Consider the following 19,857-nt stretch of genomic DNA (forward strand, 5'->3'; position numbering starts at 1 on the left):
ATGAATCTGCTTACGAATTCGAGCCAAACTGATTGTCTGCGAACATCCTCTCCCGCATCATCGGTCAAGCTGAACGTAGAAACTCGTTATCGCATCCGGGATGATGCGACCACCGCCACTTCAAAGTGCATCCGTTTCCCATTCCATCTATCTGTACTGTACACCACAATACAGAAAACCATTCAGCGTGTACTCCAACTCGTTCCCATTTCTTACCTGAAACGTGAACAACAGCATGAACTGCAACGTCGTCCATGAATAATGCATCCCCTTTAGCAGCAGCATTTTCGCACCATCATCACAGTAGCCTATGGGGCGAGAGCTTGAACTTGAGTTTTCATCCCCTTGTCAGTTTATGGTTATTGTAACAACTATACAACCCCACTTCCATTGAAGACGAAGACGAAGACGCCGCCGACGCGCCTGCTGAGACTCTATACTGCAGGCAACAGTGATAAGCATTCAACCGTCCGACCGACCGAGCAAACCATATTACACACACACAATTTACTTATTCAAATTTGATGAATGTTTTCAATATTCTGCCATTTTTCATGTTTTCTCTTTTTTGCTCTTTTTTCTTCCCGACATCTCTTTCTATTGTTTTGCATCATTGTTTTCCTCACTTGTGTAACAACGTATCTCTAATGGCTGTTCAACTGGTACAACTTGTATGTCTGTCTGTGTCTGCGTACGTGTGTATGTATGTATCTGTGTGCTTGTGGATGTTTATTGCACGTGCTGCCGCTGCACTGCGCGTCTCCATAACTTCGAACTGTATTCTCCGGCACGATTGTTCATTTCTCGAACAAATTGAATTCCCGACCGGATAAAAATGTCGATGTCGTGATATGAAAACTCTACGCCAAATGGATGAGACGTGCGTTCTTACACGATTACACTCGAACATACACACACATGTACACACCCACGCGCGAAAACGTCAAATTTTACACACTGAAATACTTTAACTTGCGAAGGTGCTTCAAAATCGAGGTGTTTTCCAAACGAACAAACTCGTCGGATCGTTCAAACTGGACGTGGCAACGCTTTGGCATCAGAAAGGTAAGATGGCAACGACGGTCAGTCAGCATCGAAGACAACACCGATTATCCTAGTAGGCCACTTGTTTGCGTTTTGTTTTGTTGATCTTTTGAACTGCGCGCACGATTGCTACCTACACTGAACCAAAATCGCGAGTACAAAGCCAACCGGTTGTGACAGGTTGGCGGATCACGTTTGTAGTTGCAACTCCCTCTGTTTCGTAATATCGGCGGCTCCTCCACCCACCTGATGAAGATTTCATGATCCAAATTAGGGTAACGAATCCACACACCACCACCACCAGTAGTAGTAGCATATGTTTGTTTGTTTTTGCTGGCACAAATCGGCGAGACGCTCGCGTGATATGTTTACATAAGCCTGCCCAGACTGTCTACTGGATTGACAGGTTTTCCATCGATACGCGAAAGGGTGGAATTTTCACCACGTTTACTTTGTTTGTGCAGTGGTTTGTCGAATAAAAATTGACTAGTTGTGGTATCGTTCCTACCATATGATTCTGCATTACACCAACAAAGCTAGCCATGAAAATGTTTGACACTTTTCAGGTCATTTTGACAGACCACACACATGCACATAAAGGACAGATCATGTATTCTACTCTTTTGATCTTGTTGCCGTCCTTTTCAAGCTCATGTTACATCTGTCAAAATGACCGGAGAGTTGTCTGTCATTTTGAGGTTAGGTTCGTTGGCGTAATAAAAAATTGTTACGATTGGCGTTAAGTGGAAATTGCAGCTATTACAACTATTGAGGTTACAGTGATATTGATTGCATTACGTCAATTAGTATACTATTATGACAATCCTAGTAACTTTCAAATATGTTTTATAACAACTGTTATAATAGGTAAATATAATAACTATAAAATTTATACTTATTTAAAAAAAGTTTTATTCGGGGTTCAATCTAGCACAGCTCGTCGAAGGTAGACCTGTCTCAATACCTGTTGCTATTTTCACTGCTTCTGTCTGGGGTTATCAACAGGTCCCTCAGACAAGGCCTGCTTTGCTTCATCGCGTTTTCATGGTTCCCCCACCCTTTTTCTACCGCGGTGGTACATTCATCGCGATACGCGAGGACGAAACAAGAAAAAAAGGCAAAAAATACCTCCCATCGTATTTGGAGTTTATTTTGATTCCCATCTGCTAACCCACTTCCGCTGCCATTAGATAATGGAATGAACTTTGCTCAATTTCGGTGTGGGGTTTACGAGATCTCGTTGAGAGATTTGATTTAGGTGGCTGATAGCGAAGTTGCGGTGACAACGAAATATGTTTGTTTGGATCTGGGTAGGCAGGTAGGCAGGCCTACTTGATTAACTGTTTCTTTGGCTTTTTGTGGAATATAAATTTTAAATTCTAGAAGTAGGTTAATTTTTCAAGAAACGAACACTTAAGTAAGCCGATTAACGAGTACTTAATTGAGCTTTACAGCGAACTGAATACAGAATTTCATGCAATTTATTGTTATTATACAACTTATTTGAATTAACTCCATAGGACAGATTGGTGAAGTACTAGATTTGTAGTAATGAGCTGAATTTTAGTATGGTGAGAAGGTCAATTCTCCGTTTCTGCAACGAAATGGTGCAAAAAGCGTGGGTATTATGATTCCTTGCCTAATTTGATGCTGCTTGAGCAAAACTTTGGGCAACAGTGTTGTTGTTTTCTCCATTTCTCCATTTCAACATAAACAACATAGTTATCCAAAGTTTTGCTCAAACAGCATCAAATTAGGCAAGGGATCATAATACCCACGCTTTTTGCATCATATCATTGCAGAAACGGAGAATTTACCTTCTCACCATACTAAAATTCAGCTCATTACTACAAATCTAGTACTATACCGAACGTGCCCCATTGCCTCCATTGCCTCAAGCACCTCAACACTAATCAAAGTGCTGCTTCTGCCTTTCAACATTTTTCGCCTTTTTTTCTCGCACTGCGCTTCTTCCACTCGGAGTTCCCCCCGTTCTGCCGAGTATCATGCTGCAGTATAACTCAAGCCTAACTTTACCAAACACCGTATGTAACATATGTAAACAAAAAATAGATTTTCACATGAGGTGCTGAATTTAGTCGAGGACTACTTGTATCACTCACCTTTAAGGATGATTTGTAAAAAAATACCCGGATTTTTCAAGTTTCCGAAATGCTCAATGTATGAGTTGCTATGGGAACAGCGAACTTCCCCTTCAATTTTCTCCGTTCGTGGATTTTGTTAGATACGGTGTTTGGTAAAGTTAGGCTTGAACTGTCTGTGCTGCGTTTTTCCCCTTTCAAAAAGTTTACTAGGAGTTGGCACTCGTCCGGCAATGCTGCCTTGAAAAACTGCGAGTATTGAAATGTAACTTTCGATTACTTCAGTAGTTCAAGATAATACCGAGGCGGTTGTCGGACCAATACATTGTTGCATAACGTTAAGGAATAGTATTACAAGCACCAGGTAGGTAATCCGAGTCAATTAATCCTGGCTTTGATGATGATTAGAGTGTTACGTATGGACGACATATTCTTGGAGGCGTTAAAATTAGAGGCTCGTGCAAAAATTGAGTGAGCGTTTCCCATGCCTGCCCTTATGAAAATGCCTCTCATAACTCCGGAATTTTGTTATTCGGTGAGTTTCTGACAAAAATTTCGGAAAATGTTCTCTTTAGATTGATGAGTTTTTACCTTGGGAAATTCGACACTTCAAAATCATTGCTAAATATCAACCGAAATCGCTCATTTTTGCACAGCTCACTTACTTCGACCAACAGATCACTTTCCACTTTGGAAATCATATCTCGGATAGAGTTTGCCAAATGAGCCCCACCCTATTCTAAGCATATCTGAGGTATTTCATGTTGGACATTCACAAGACACGACGCAAGACAAGACGTTACACTTATCGTCCTAGCGACCATCAAGGATACTATATAAAATTACCTTTTCTGTCAAACGGTTTTGGGCGCGATCTTGCCCATCTTTGACAATCTGTAAAAACGATAACTGTTCTGTATTGTCTCCCAGGATGGAAAATGTCACGGAATTTTATGAAAAAATGTCTTGGCATTTTCCTATTCACACCACTTGCGATGCAAATTTCTGTTCGTACGCATCACCAGTCCATAATACTGATTAGTTATGGATGTCGCCAATAAACATCTCAAACTAAGTGCAGTGGAATGAGCAAATAACGAAATGACATTTTGATGACATTTCTCATCCCTGCTTGTCTTGCGTCGCGTCTTGTGAATGTCAGTTTGAACCTTTGTTCTTGGAATCTTTGAAAAATACATAGATGAAATTGCGTCAGACGCTCTACTATCTTGAAATATTTTTGAATTTTTGCCACAATTTTTTAAATGCATTTTATCTGAAATACTTTTTGAGTTCAAAACAACAAAATGATTGCTGTTTACCTTCCTTTTGAATGCTCCCAGATGGTACCAGCAGCGAAAAGTGTAGATTAGAGTCTTTATAGCACCTAGTTTCCAGTGCTGACCGCCACTAGCTTGCGCAGGGTTCTTGCTTAGGGGGTCACTACAATGATGGTGCCATATATGTATGATCATGGTACAAAATAGAATTATGGTGTTACATGCAATATGAATTCCCAAGTAGGGGTTTCAACATGTTGTGGTGCTAACATCGCCAAGTACTTCATATTGGGATTCTGGAGAAGGCTTCGCATGGTGATGATTTCAAGGCAATGCGAAACTTTAATATGAAGTCATTATCTCGACTCTTATAAAATTTTATAAACGTATCAAATACAATGGAGAATATCGAGAAAATTATCAATTATAGAAAAAATAATAATGTCGTTGTGAAAGGGTTTTGATCCTGGTCAATTAGTGATGCTAGAATTGGATAGATTAAATAAAATATTTTGATAGGAATCCTTGTTGCAACCTACAGAGATTCCTCCGGGATTTCTCCAAAGATTCGTGCATGAGTTCCTCCAGGTATTCACCCAAAAACCTTCCAATAATTCCTTCAGAAATTTTTCCAGGAAGTCTCATATATTACACCAGAAATTCCACAAATAATTCGTTCAGGAATTCCTCCAGTAAATACTCCAGGAATTCTTCCAAAATTACCTCCAGGAATTCCTCCTGAAATTTCTTCTAGGAAAAATCCAGAATTTCCCCAATATTTCCTCCAGGGATTCCTCTAGGAATTGCTCCACGGAATCCTTCGGAAAATCCTGAAGGAATTTCTCAAGAATGTCTTCCTGGAATTCCTCGGGAAAGTTCCTCCAGAAAATTAACCAGGAAATTCTCAACGAATTTCCTCAGGAATTCCTTCAGGGATTCATCCATACATTATTTCAAAAAATCCTTCTAAAATACCTTCACAAATTCCTCCAGAAATTCCTTCAGAAATTTCTCGGGAAATAACGCCAGAAATTCATACAGGAATTCCTCGAAAAAATCCTCCAAGAGTTCCTCATGGAATTCCTCCAGGGATTTATCCAGAAAATCCTCTAGGAATTTCTGCAAGAATTCTAAAATCCTAAAACAATGTCTCCCGGAACTCTTCCAAAAATTTCACGAGGAATTCTTCCTGGAAATCCTCCACGGATTCCTCCAGGATTTTTTTCAGGAATTCCTCCAGGGATTCAATAATAAATTTCTTCAGGAATTCCTCGAGTGGTTCTTTCAGAAATTTTTTTTAGAAATTTCTCCATTCTTTCTTCCAAGAATTCCTCCACAGATTCCTGCAGAAAATCATAGGAATTTCTACCAAAACTCTTTCAGGAACACCTCCAGGGAATCCTCCAGGAATTTCTTTAGGATTTTTTTCCAGAAATTTCTTGAGGTATTACTCCAGGGAATTTCTTCAGAAATTCCTCAAAAACTTCTTCCAGAAATTCCTCCTGGAATTCCTTCAGAAATTCCTCGAGAATTTCCTTCAGACATTTCTCCAGGACGCCTCATATATTTTTCCGAAAATTCCTCAAATAAATCCTCCAGGAATTCCTCCAGAAAATACTCCTAAAATTCCTCCAGAGATCCCTCCTGACATTTGTTTAGGAAAAATCCTCTATGAATGTCAGAATTCCCCCAATATTTCCTCCACGGATGCCTCCATAAAATGCTAAAGGAATTTCTCACGGAATTCTCCCAGGAATTTCTCGAGAAATTTGTCCAAGAATTCTTCCGTGGATTCCCCCAGGAAATTCTCAAAGAATTTCTTAAGAAATCCTCCAGGGATCCATCCATGAATTTCTTCACAAATTCCTCAAAAAATCCTCCAGAATTTCAACCAGGAAGTCTTTCAGAAATTTGTCGAAGAAAAACTCCTGAAATTCCTCCAGCAATTCCTCCAGAAAATCCTCTAGGAATTTCTGCCAGAGTTCCCCAAGAATGTCTCCCGCAACCCTTCCAAGAATTCCTCGAGGAATTCCGTAAGGAATTTCCAGGAAATCCTCCACGGATTCCTCCAGAAATTTCTTCCAGCAATTTCTCCAAGAATTCCTGCAGGGATTCATTCATAAATTTCTCCAGGTATTCCTTCAGAAATTGCTCGAGTAGTTCCTTAAGACATTCCTCCAGAAATTCCTCCGAGATGCCTCCAGAGATTTTTCCCCGAAATTCTCCACCAGAAAATCCTAAAGTAATTTCACCCGAAACTCTTCCAGAAATTCCTCCAGGAGATCCTCGAACAATTCCGCGAGAAATTCCACCAGGGAATCCTCCACGGAATCCCCTAAGAATTTCTCCAGGAATTCCTCCAGGGATGCAATAATGAATGTCTTCAGAAGTTCCTCTAGATATTCCTTCAGAAATTCCTTGAGAAGTTCCTTCACACCTCCATTATATTTTCCAGGAAGCCTAATGGGGCTGTCCATAAACCACGTGGTCATTTTTTTGGGACTTTTTAGGATTTGCTTCAGACCATTTTATATGAATCACTTTAGAAATGTATTTAGACGTTAATAAATACCTTTTGTCTGCAAATTATTTATGAACATTTTTTCTTGTATTCTTTCAGAAATTTCTCCGAGGTTTACTTAAGAAATTCCAATAAGAGATTTTTTCGGAAACACCTCCAGGCATTTTTCTTTGATTTCCTTCGAAAGTTTCCCATAGTTATAACTCTCCTATGCATTTCTTTAGTTCCAGTTTCTGTCATTTCTAGAATTTCCTCCAGGTTGGCGGTTTCATTTTGTAAAACCAATGGTTACGAAGTGACGTAACTTATTGATTTTCTAAGAAATCAATGAAGAAATTCATAAAAGTTTCTCTATGGAAATTTTTCGGAAAATTTGTGAAGCAATCTACGGGAACATTTCTGAAGAAATTTCTGAAATAATTTCTTAAGCGAACTTAGAAGAAATTTGAACGTTTTTAAAAAAGACGGTTCTTTCTTGAAAATTAATTTTTAGATTTGTTTTATTTGTCTCAAATTTAGCATAAGCATTTTTCATTGCCAAAAAGGACGATTTCTTGGACGATTTGCATTATGACGTAATTCGTAATTATGGCTCTAGTCTTACTTTTTACTAATACATCTATTGCACTGTTGTTCAAGATGCAGAAATAATGGTCAAAAAAAGCTAAAAGTTTTGACAGACGTTGGATTTTTGAAAATTGTTGATATAATATGTTTTTGTAAATAATTACGTTTCAAAAGTGCTTACTTTTCAATCGGTGAAATGGCCTACTTTTCCACACTTGAACAAATGTACCGAAAAGAACTACTTTTCGGCACTTTTCAGGCTCAAATAACCATCATTCAGTCATCAGCAATCATCAATTATTCAAAAGCCGTTTTCATGCTCTTAATTACAAAACCGTCATTGAAAATGGTTTCACTGTTATCCAGGTGGTGACTATAGTACAGTGGTAAATTTATATCTACATTAGCTGAGATTTCAGCAAGAAAACTGCTTTTGGGTTTTTGCTAAGCGATGATGGTTTGTTTCCTCTTAAGTGTGCCGAAAAGTAGTACTTTTCGGCACTTTTGTTTGATTGGACAATTTCCTCCTAGTTTGGCTGATCTCTAATTTAATATACCGGATATCTATCAACTTTATGTCCACGCATGTCCTTTCGGTCACTTCTGGTATTATTTCTTCCAAAAACTTCTCCTCTTTGCGTGCGTTGCGTTGCGTTGCGTTGCGTGGTAACGGAGTAATTCGTAGATTGCATACTGAAAGTTGTCATGTTAAAACTTTAATACTCCTATTCTAATTGCTTATGGAAAGCTATTTGGGAAGGAACAGCTATCCAACTAGAGGTTGAAGTAAAAAGACATGAGAACTTCCATTGCCGGCCACGCCCATCTTCTCCGTTACGAGGATAGGAAAGGATGTGATGATATGGCACCTACTTTACAAGAGGTCAGCGACTCACCGACACTCCCATAGGTGTCAAGGAGTTGGATATTTGGAATGGGGTGATTTGGGAATCACTATAAGCGAGTAATGCGACAAGATTCAGATTGTGTAAGTGTATTTGAGTAAATCATGCAGATGTGTTGGAGTGAGTGAAAGTGTTTAAGTATATTTGAACACCAACGTTGGGAGTGACATAGCTAAGAAATTTTGTCACTCCATGGGCCTTTATGATTCCGGGATGGGGCACAGGCATTTACACTGTGTCCTGGCTAACAAGCCTAGGCTTAACCGCCATTGATCGGCCTCTGAAACGATAAGAAATACGTTATGTGGATGGGAAGGGATAGTAGGAAAGGGATAACTATTTATCGAGATGCCAGCGACTCACCGACGCTCTCGAAAAAATAGAAAGGAAATAGGATTTTGGTGCAGGAATGGTCAGGAATTCAGTATGATTTTAACAGTACATGTAATTAGGATGATGATGATGATGATTAAGTGTACCCACCACCAGCGCAAGGATTACCTATGGCTGCAGAATCATTCCGGAAGGGAATTATCTACCATGCTCATGACAAAAGACTGGCTACTCCACGTACTTAAGTCCGGTCATGAGTTCAATTAACCCCCTTAGGCTACCCCTCCGTGTGTGTAAGCCCCGTAATATTAAATGTCAATTGTACAATAATATAATAAAATAACAATAAAAAGAAAAATTAGGTAGATCTCACCAAATTTGTCTCTTGAAGACACAAAATCTTATTCCTCAAGCCAGAACACCTCAAAATCGCCGCACCACTTCCAGAAGTCAGAACGTCTCATAAACGCGGAATTCACTGAGGGCAATCCATCATCCACACCGAAAATCACACGAAAAACGACGACGCACACAACGAAATCAAACAGCGGGAAATTCGAAATATGAAAAATCACCACCACTTCCAAAATTTAAAATTTTCAGATGCGAAAAAAATGACAGCGCGAAAATTTGAAACGTCAGCGCGCGCGCACCGACTACTGCGTTTTTTTTCCTTCCAAAAACTTCTCCTCTTTGAAGGAAAAGTGCCAGACTGAACTGGGTGGGAGTTAGAAAATTTGTGACAGCCATCTCGGTCTGTCCTGGTCTGTAGGCATACTGAATCGCCTACTTGATCGGATAATAGGCTAATACACGTGGAAGTCCGTTTGCATGTTTTCTCCGAATGTGTATGTGTAACCAAAGGTGGTAATTGATGGGTGTTTTTCGTAATTACAAAAAACTTTGTATGTAACACGTTGCAAAACTCGAATGTTTAAGCACTCGTTGTATTTATACAACTCGTGCTGAAAAAAATCATCATTTTGCAACTTGTGGCATAAATAACTATTTTGGTATGCCTTTCTGAACGGTAGCCAGTGTAACGTTACAATCCATACAAAAATCTCTGTGTTTTCGTACAAAAAGCGTTACAAGGAGGAGGGAGGGAGTTTGCAACGGTCGATTTTAGCGTTACGTAACTTGTGCAACCGAGAATTCACCATCTCTTGAATCCGTGAATCGTGATTATCATTTAGTTCGGATTGAACCAGCACCACATTCGGGCATCCACTCCAGTCGTATTGGATATCTTAATCCATGTCAAAAGCCATATAGCTAACTCGTCATTTTGTTCTAATTGGGTTCTTTAGGGGTATATAGATTATTTCATAATTAGATTCTCCGCCCAAAAATTAGTCGAAATCCAAAATTTCATAATTTTTGGAGTCCGGGAACTATTTTTAAAATGCATTTAAAGTTTGTATGGGGAAATTTTTTTGTTCGGGTCGAACTGTCATTTTAACGATTGAACTGTCATTCTATCCACGAAAATTAAAACTGTTTTGTTAATTTAACCATCAAAACAAAGGTATTGAAATCCAATAAAATCACGTTATACTCAGAAAAATGAGCTCTTTCGATTGGGCTATAGAAAATAGCAATATTTTATTCACTAAACAACCCAATTAAGTCGTGCAGTTTTGAGAGACAATTAACTCTCTCAAAACTGCACGACTCAATTAGAGCATATATGCTAAAAATTAAATTAAATTCAAATTCCAAATCCGCACAAGGTGTGAATGCAAGTCCACTAAACATTTCTCTCAACCAGGCAACCGAAGATTTGATAAACTACTCGTCCATTCAAAGGCTTGCATTTATTTGTACACTATTTCTCCGCTTCTGTTGATTGCATAGGTACAATGCAAGGCAGTTTAATGGATCAAGAAGGTAAGGTAATTTTATTAAATGTCACCAGTGACAATTGGTCTGAGTATCGGAACATTTTTTGAAGTGTGAATTAGCCAGTTAAGAAGTCATTGAGTTACAGTCGAAATTGACGTATCTTTTTGTGGAATTGAAGAACAGTTATTCGTCTATAATAGTTTTGATTGTTTGAAAAGAAGTTACGATGGGGATCGCAATCGTGTGCCATTGTTCGAAGGAAAAAGTGAAAAAGGGGATTGTAACAAAAGGCTGAATTTCAAAAGGCTGAATGCACAAAAGGCTGAATACGAAAGGCTGAAATCAAGAAAGTGTAACATAAGGCTGAAAACTAAAAAGGCTGAAAATACGAAAATGCATATATAAGTTGTAGAACTTCTTTATTTTCTTGGAGTAACGCCAGAACTGAGATCGAGCCTGCTTCTCGGCTTTGGCATATCGTGTAACAGGTACAAAGATATTCAATGCCTTAGGGAGTCAAGAACGTTTTCATAATGAAAAGTCTTGGTCCGAACGCGAATCGTACGCGTAACCCTCAGCTTGGGCCCTAGTTCCGAAACTGAGCGTATAGTGAAAATGCTAATGGTGCATACCAAGGAACACAAAATGGAACTAATAATATTCATATCACTAATTTATCCTTCTTTGAACATGAGCCATTCTTTCGAGTCATGTTGTATTGGAGATGGTTGTCATTACGGCTACTAAAACAACATCATCAGAGATTTTCCCTTCTTTGAAATATGTATGTGCTATTTATTTGAAAAATACTGTCTTAGTTATGTAGGCGTTCCATAATCCATGGTATTATGGCCAGTCGTAAAACTTTCCGATTCCAAAAATGGCTTAGTTTGGCCAACCATGAACTAGGGACGGTAGGACGGTCAATCGTCAAGCTCAAGCAAAACCAGTGCGAGTGCCACGGCTGGGTAATCGGCCAACAAGCAAATTTTCAAATAGATTGTAAAATCAATGATGGTATGTAATTATTCCCGATTGGAGTGATATGATTGTCTGAGTTGTTAGTGTTGAGGTTAGCCTTTAGGCTTGTGCGTTTGAAAACTAGTCGAATCACTATTTCAGCCACATGTTATTTCAGCCTTTTGAGGCATTCAGCCTTCTGTAATTTCAGCCTTTCGTATTTCAGCCTTTTGTACGTAACCCGAAAAAAGACGCGTGTTTGGGGCAGTGAGCCTCTGTACGAATTTGCCCTGTTCTGCTCACTCACACAGAACATTTGAAAACAAATTTGACTTTTACTGAGCGCGCTGTTTTCAATATTTCCTGTGGGAGTGAGCAGTAGGCCAGATTCGTGCAGAGGCTCGTTGCGATGGGGATCGCGATCGGATGGCATTGTTCGAAGGAAAAGTGAAAAATGACGCGTGTTTGGGGCAGTTGCGATGAAAATCTCGGTCGCGTTGCATTGTACGGTCACGGTTGTGTAAACGATCAATACGGTGATGCGTTTGATATAGAAGGATCGTTGACGTATGCGCATTACCTTTACTATCGCGACCAAATAAATTATAAATGGGATGAAGACCGTGTCGTGTATTTTCATATAACTAGTGGATCATATCACCTACCAAAGGTGGCTCCAAGATCCACACCTTACCCTACCCTACTAATAAATACTCCTTCCCGAGACAACTGTGGGGATGCTGTGGATGTGTACGGTTATCTTTGCTTTGCTCTGCTTTTGCTTTGCTTATTCCTTCGAGAAAAGTTTCCAACGAATTGTTTCAGAGATTCTTTCAGAAATTCCTTCAGAGTTTCCCTCAAATATTCCGGACTTTTCCAAGAATTTCTCTAAAAATTCTACCAATGATTCTTCCTTTTTTATTTTATAAAATTCTCCAAACTCTAACAACAATCACAAATTATCCTACTCAACATTACTTACGTGATCCGCTAAATCGTCAGGTTTGAGAAATATGTTGAAAACCGAAGCAAGCACTTTCCCAGTTGAAATTTGCGGAAGGCATAGTATCACCAGCCGTTTCTCAATTCGGCCGGCCATATTCAAAACAAACGCGGAGCAATGAAAACGCGTGACAGTTTTGAAAACACAACCACTCGCGCGCATAGCCTGCTACGATCCTCTTAATAAATTCTTCCGGAGTTTTCTCTCGAAATTTCTCCAAGAATTAAAACACAAATCCATGGCTTGCTTCTGAATTTGCTACATGTGTTTCTATAGAAAATCGTCCAGATATTCATTCAAAAAATCTTCCACGGACTCCTACACAAATATTCTACAAAAGATCTTTGAAAAATTTCTTTCTGATATTCTTTAGGGGATTCTTTCGGAATGTCCTTCAGGGATTTATTAGGAATTCCACCAAAATTTCTCTTTCGAACTTATCTTGAGATTCCTTAAGTAATTCCTCCTGCCATCCCATCAAGAATTCCTTTTAAAAATCTTCAATGAATTCCACCCAAAGTTGCTTCATTAAATACATCGGAAATACTTCCAGAACTTTTGAATGAACATGGTCCATCGTTTTTTCTTTTAATTTCTTCAAGCATTTCTCCATAAAATAGTTCACGGATGCTTTCAAAAACTCTTCAACGGTTCTTTTCGAAATTCTTCCAGGGGTTGTTTCAGAAATTCCCGCAGAATTTCCTTCAAATATTCTCTTAAGAATTTCTTCCGAGACTTTTTCAAGAAATTCTTTGAAGGTTTTTTTTTTCGGAAATTTCTACAGCGATTTCTTATAAAATTCTTCCAGAAAATTCACCAAAGAACTCGTATTTCCTTCGAGGGTTTCCTTCAAGGATTCCATTGAAAATCATTGAAGGAATATCTCCAGAAAATTCTTCAGAAATTCCTTCAGAAATTCATATAGAGATTTTCTAAGGAATTTTTTCGAGTATTACTCGAAGGATCCCTCTAGGAATTTCTCCACGGATTGTTCTACGAACTTATCCAAAATGGCTTGTCCATGTTTCTCCAGAAAATAGTCCAGATGTTTTAAGGATTTCTCCTGGAATTCATCTGAAAATTTCTCAGCAGATTCTTTTGGGAATTTCATGTATGTTATCCCCATGAGTTCCTCCATGCATTCTTCCAAGAACTACTTCAAATATTTCTCTTGGGTTTCCTGCAAGAGAATTCCTTGAATTCCTTCCGACTTTCCTCCAGGGATTTCTACAGAAACTCGACCAGATGTTGCTTTTGAAATTTCATCAGCAATTGTTTTAAAAAAATCATCAGAGATTCAGATTCCGTCTGAAATTTCTCATGGGATTGCTTCTGACATATGTATATCGAGAGACTCCTTCTGTATTCCAACCATTTATTCATGAATAGCAGCAGGGTTTCCTTCTGAAGGTTTCTTTGAGTTACTTTAAATATAACTCCAAGGAGTTTCTAGAATTTTGGCAGAGATTTTTTACAGAATCTCGACTATTTAGAGTGACGTACCGCTATGTTCTTCCTCATTGCAGAGAAAGCTTGAATGCTTGAGCAGTCCTCGAGACTCTTCAGCCAGATGAGCCAGAAAGTTCCATTGAAAGTTTTATAAGAACTTTGGGAAACGTGGAAGTGTGTTTTGTCACGCACAAACTTTTACATTTGAGGCTATCCCACCATATATCGCCACATTCAAAGGACGTATTAATGACAATCAACTTATCAAACGAATAAATAGCCCCACCTCATTCACTCTGGATCTAAACACGTTTGCGCTGATGACGAGGAGAATCCTAACCTTCAAAGTTCACTGAAAACACCAAACATACCAACGAAAACAGCAAACAGCTGACAATACCGTGCAGGACTTTATTTATTCTGTCCGCATTCCACTGTACATCCACTGTACATGATTGGACAAATACAGCGATGAACAAAATAGACGAGACCAAAGAATAAAATTGTCGCATACTGAGAAAAACCAAACGGCAAAGGAGGCGCGCCAATTGTCCTTCGTGACAGCGTAATTTTTTCAACGTGTTGCACATAATACGAAAAGCGCGAGTACTGTTTGTTTGTTTTTTTTTAATGTTATTCTTTATTTGTTTACAATAATTTTTATTCAACTTATTTTATATTTTACTTTTTTTATATATTTTGCCCTATTTATTTATGTCATTTTTTTATTTTACTTATCAAAATTACAATAACCTAGTTCAACATTACAAGTTGCGAGTATTTTGCATATCTCTGTACATAAATAAAGAGCCAACCACACTATACAACGCAACGAAAACTATTTCCGCTTTTCCACCCATGTCCCTCTTCTACGCATACCACTTTTCACGACGCAGTAGTGAGAACTACGAACGACTGTAAGCTTGCAATAAGCACTGCCTACTGTGTTGTTCCCACCAGTTGCTTTGGTGGAACTTGTTGCGTTCACCAGCCAGCCAGCCAGCGCATCGCCCGTACTCGCTCCATTGGATATGCTCTGGGCGATGCGATGATGGTTGACCACCATCGCATCGCAGCATGCCATGCCATGGACGGACGCAGACAACAATAATTGTTTTGTCTGTTGAACCACAACACTCGGCAAAGAGGAAAATGAGCCATTCAAGAGGGCGTATCGCTTTTTAGTGCTTACTGCTTGAAGCTCTGGTGGCAGCCTCCGGACGGTTTCCACCATGAATGCACTGCACAACAGTGCAACTATGAGAGATAAAACTAACGACATTTACATTTATTTATCCGTCCATCATAGTGACCCTGATGTCACTCGCACAAGCGTTGCTATGTCCACCACTGCGCACTGGTCGTCGTTGTCAACGGTTACACCGCTTAGTTCCTCTTGGCACTCTTTGGTATGGCACTCTTGGATGATGTTTTAATGCTTTGCAACCCCCCTAATAGCCGGAAGAAGTTTAAACTGTAATTACCCTTATTAGCACTTTTGTTCTCCTCTGCTTGGAGTCTGATATTGATGTAGTTTCCGCTTGTTGCTCAATTGCATGTTTTTTTAGTTTTATGAGTTGCCCTATAGTCTCGTAATTACCGAGTTCGCTAATTTCCGTTTCTCGTTTCGCTCCCCGGATTTTGAACTTTAGACCACCAATTCTATCACAAATGGGCGCTGCTGACCGATCCGGAAGACTTCGTTTCTGGTCCCAAGGGGTACCTCAAGTGTGACGTCGGCATCATCGGCAAGGGCGACACGGTCAAAGTTCCTCCCAAGTCCGAGAAGGACCCGGATGACATCGAGGCGTAAGTTGCGTAAGGCGAGTTTCCCCAGAACTCTTCATTGATGACGCTCTTTCTTCTAATCCGTAGGAACCTACTGCTGCCGGACGGCGTTCCCATCGAACGGCAACGGGCCAAGTTCATCGTGAAGATCTACCGGGCCGATGGCCTTCCACGGATGAACTCCTCGCTGATGGCGAACGTCAAGCGGGCGTTCACCGGAGAGGCCAAGGACTTGGTGAATCCGTACGTGCAGGTGTCCTTCGCCGGGTTGACCGTAAGTTCACAGTTCGCACAGCTTGTCGTTCGCAGTCTGACCTTCTTGGTTCACCCGCAGGGCAAAACCACCGTCAAGAAGGCCTCCTACAGTCCAGTATGGAACGAGCAGTTGGTGTTCACGGAGATGTTCCCACCGCTGTGTCAACGGATCAAGGTGCAGCTGCGGGATGCGGACCCCATGAAACCGTCGATCATCGGTACGCACTACATCGACCTGAAGCAGATTTCCAACGATGGCGAGAAAGGATTCCTGCCGACGTACGGGCCGTCGTTCGTTCATCTGTACGGTTCAACGAGGGACTACAACCTGCTGGATCAGCACTCGAACCTGAATACGGGCCTGGGTGAGGGGGTGAGCTACCGGGCACGACTGCTGATCGCCATCCGGACCGAGATCACCGACAATGTGGAGCTGTTCACCGATAAGAATGGTACGTTTACTGAGGGAGCGTCTCCCGGAGACTTTCCCAGCTGAAAACGTCACCCGGAAAGTTACCCAGCTAGAAACGTCTCCCGGAGACCATCCCGACTGGAAGCGTCTCCCGGAGACTTTCCCGACAGGAAGCGTATCCCGGAGACCTTCCCGATTGGAAGCGTCTCCCGGAGACCTTCCCGACTGGAAGCGTCTCCCGGAGACCTTCCCGACTGGATGCGTCTCCCGGAGACCTTCCCGACTGGATGCGTCTCCCGGAGACCTTCCCGACTGGAAGCGCCTCCCGGAGACCTTCCCAACTGGCTGGAAGCGTCTCCCGACCTTCCCAACTGGCTGGAAGCGTCTCCCGGAGACCTTCCCGGGAGGAAGCGTCTCCTGGCGACCTTCCCGTGAGGAATTAACTAAATCCCCGTTTTTCAGTCGACCTGGAATCCACCCTGCCCATCTCGGAGTCGTCCTACTGCAAGAACGACGACTTCTTCCTATTCGGCACCGTTCTGGAAGCGTCCATGATCGACCGAAAGGTCAGCGACCGGCCGGTTTTCTTCGAGCTGAGCATGGGCAATGCCGGCAACTCACTGGACGGCCACAACGAGAGTGCAACGATCATGAACGACGACGACGAGCTGGAAACGGTGGACTCAACCTCGTACAGCAGTACTACAAGTGCCTCGAAACCGTCCACGCACGACAAAAGTCACTTCTTCCTGCCGTACTGGGACATGAAACCGTGCATGGACGTGCGCTGTTCGTTTCCGGACCTGCGCAGGCGGATGTACAACAGTAACATGATAGCGAAGATCACCGAGCGAATGGAGATCGGACTGGCGGAGACGAACCTGCTCATAGAGGATGAAGATCCCACGGCGGAGGTGAAGCTGCGGGCAGTGCTTGAAGAGGTCGCAACGAGTTGTAACCAGTATCTCCAGATTACGAAGGGGGCGTTGGTTGGGCCGGGGACGGGTAAGACAAAGCTGGATAAGGAGAGAATGAAGCTGTGTCAGCGAGAGGTTGAGTCAATAGGGAATATGTCCAGGAATCTACGGGCGCTGGTGACTAAAAGTTCGATGAAGGAACGGTACAAGACGGCACATACGTATTTGAACAAACTGAAGTTCTTGATAGATGATCCGCAGCATGCGTTACCGGATGTGTTCATCTGGATGGTGGCCAATGGGAAACGGGTGGCGTACCATAGGATCAGTGCAAGAGATTTGATCTATTCTACGACGGAAGAGGAAACGGGAATTTACTGTGGAAAGGTGCAGACGATCTTTTTGAAGCTGCCTGGCAAACAAGCGGAAGGTCCAGCAGGATGGCAAGTGAGGGCAAAGTTGCACATCTACCTCTGGTTAGGAGTGTTGAAGCACAAGAAATCATTCTACGCAGGGTTACCACGAGGGTATGAGTTATGCTACGAATTTAAGAACTCGGACAAGCCCAATGTTCCGGCTCCAACGGCTGTCCGCTATGTGGATAACCACGTGTTCCAGCTTCGGGCACATGTCTATCAGGCGAGGTCGTTGATCGGGTCGGATGCGTCTGGTTTAAGCGATCCGTTTGCAATCGTGTACATGACTGAGCACTCGAGAACTACACAAGTGATTGAAGAGACGCTGAGTCCAACGTGGGACGAGTTGTTGGTGTTCGACGAAATTGTGATCTACGGTGCAAAAGAAGAGATTAGGAAGGACCCTCCAACGATTGTGATAGACATCTATGACCAGGACAAAGTTGGCAAGTCTGAGTTCATCGGAAGGGCATTGGCGAAGCCAAGGATCAAGCTGAAAGAAAATCATTACTCGAACCCGGTGCTGGAGTGGTTTGAGATCACCAGAGGACTAGACAATGCTGGTGAACTTTTGGCGGCCTTCGAAATGCTGGAACTAGGATCGGTCGATATCCCAAGGCTGGCAGAGCCGCAGTGCGTGGCAACGGAGACCCGAGTAGACAAGCCTGGTCCACCACCAATGGCAATTATTCCCGTTCCGAGAGAGGTGCGACCGAACCTAGCACGGTTTCGTATCGAAGTTCTGTTCTGGGGTTTGCGGGATCTCAAGCGAGTACATTTCATGACGGTGGACAAGCCACGGATAGACATCGAATGTTCTGGGAAAATACTCAACTCTAGCATCATCCAGAACGCCAAGAAGAACCCGAACTTTGCCAACATGGTCAAGTCGTTCGATTTGGAACTTCCAGTTGAGGAACGATACGCTCCTCCAATTACGGTTCGTGCGGTGGATTGTCGATCTTTCGGACGATACACCCTCGTGGGTACCCATCAAATAACATCCATTCACAAGTACATGCATCGATCACTACCAAGGGACGATACGAGGCGCGTGAATCAGAACGGTCAGATAATTCTGTCGAAGCACAAGGATCTGGTAGGTAACAATACGACAATGCCCAACGACAGTTCCATGATGAAGTCGATCTCCGGCGACAACCTCACGCTGTACGGAGCAGCTTGTGTAAGCAAGGTGGCCAAGCACAAGAAGACAAAGCGGAAACTGGAACATGACGACACCTTCGACGCGGAGGACGACGACGAATCAAGCAAAGACTGGTGGACCAAGTACTTTCTGTCGTACGAGCGACTGATTGAAGCCTCGAAGCCTGCGACGAGTTCCCGGGCGCTTGAAAACCACATTCCAACTGTCGAAGGTGGCAAGAAGCTAGGTGTGAAGACGTCGAAACTCGTGTCCAAACTCAGTCCAAAATCAACGCCCAAGAAGACCGCCAGTTCGAACACTGCCACGTGCCACATCTATCCGACCGAGCTGGAATCACTGCCGGAGTACAACAACTTCAAGGAGTGGCTTCTGTCCTTTCCGCTGTATCGTGGCAAGAAAACCGGCGACAGCACGGAGGATGAAAACCGGATAGTCGGTTTCTTCAAGGGAGCGATCAAGGTGTTCAGGCTGCCGATCGACAAAAGCATGGATCCCGCGTTTGCCCCTACACTTCCGCTGAACGACCCGATCCACGTTCTGGTTCGGGTCTACATCGTCAAAGCTACCGACCTGCATCCGATGGATTTGAACGGTAAGGCCGATCCGTACGTAGTGCTTCAGCTGGGCAGCAAACGGGTATCCGACAAGGAGAACTACGTCAGCAAGCAGCTGAACCCGGTGTTCGGGAAGTGCTTCGAAATTGAGGCGACCTTCCCGCAGGACTCGATGCTGACGGTGCAGATCTTCGACTGGGACTTGGTCGGGGCGGACGATCTGATCGGGGAGACGAAGATCGATCTGGAGAACCGGTTCTACAGCAAGCATCGGGCGATGTGCGGCATTGCGGCGCGTTACGAAGAGTACGTATTGCTTGGGAGGGGTTTGAGGGATT

The 19,857-nt window shown here is 42.3% G+C and overlaps 1 protein-coding gene across 1 annotated transcript in view; it reads left to right on the top strand.

The window, feature by feature from the left end:
* Positions 1-19,857, top strand: part of LOC109428456 (otoferlin) — a 23,330-nt gene continuing 3,473 nt past the window's right edge. The window contains exons 1-6 of the mRNA XM_062852281.1: positions 1-153; positions 981-1,065; positions 15,662-15,818; positions 15,885-16,071; positions 16,132-16,504; positions 16,927-19,825. Coding sequence (XP_062708265.1) covers positions 1-153; positions 981-1,065; positions 15,662-15,818; positions 15,885-16,071; positions 16,132-16,504; positions 16,927-19,825 — 3,854 coding nt within the window. The remainder of the gene's footprint in view (positions 154-980; positions 1,066-15,661; positions 15,819-15,884; positions 16,072-16,131; positions 16,505-16,926; positions 19,826-19,857) is intronic.

The sequence above is a fragment of the Aedes albopictus genome, chromosome 1 (assembly GCF_035046485.1).
Source record: "Aedes albopictus strain Foshan chromosome 1, AalbF5, whole genome shotgun sequence".
Taxonomy (NCBI): Eukaryota; Metazoa; Arthropoda; class Insecta; order Diptera; family Culicidae; genus Aedes; species Aedes albopictus.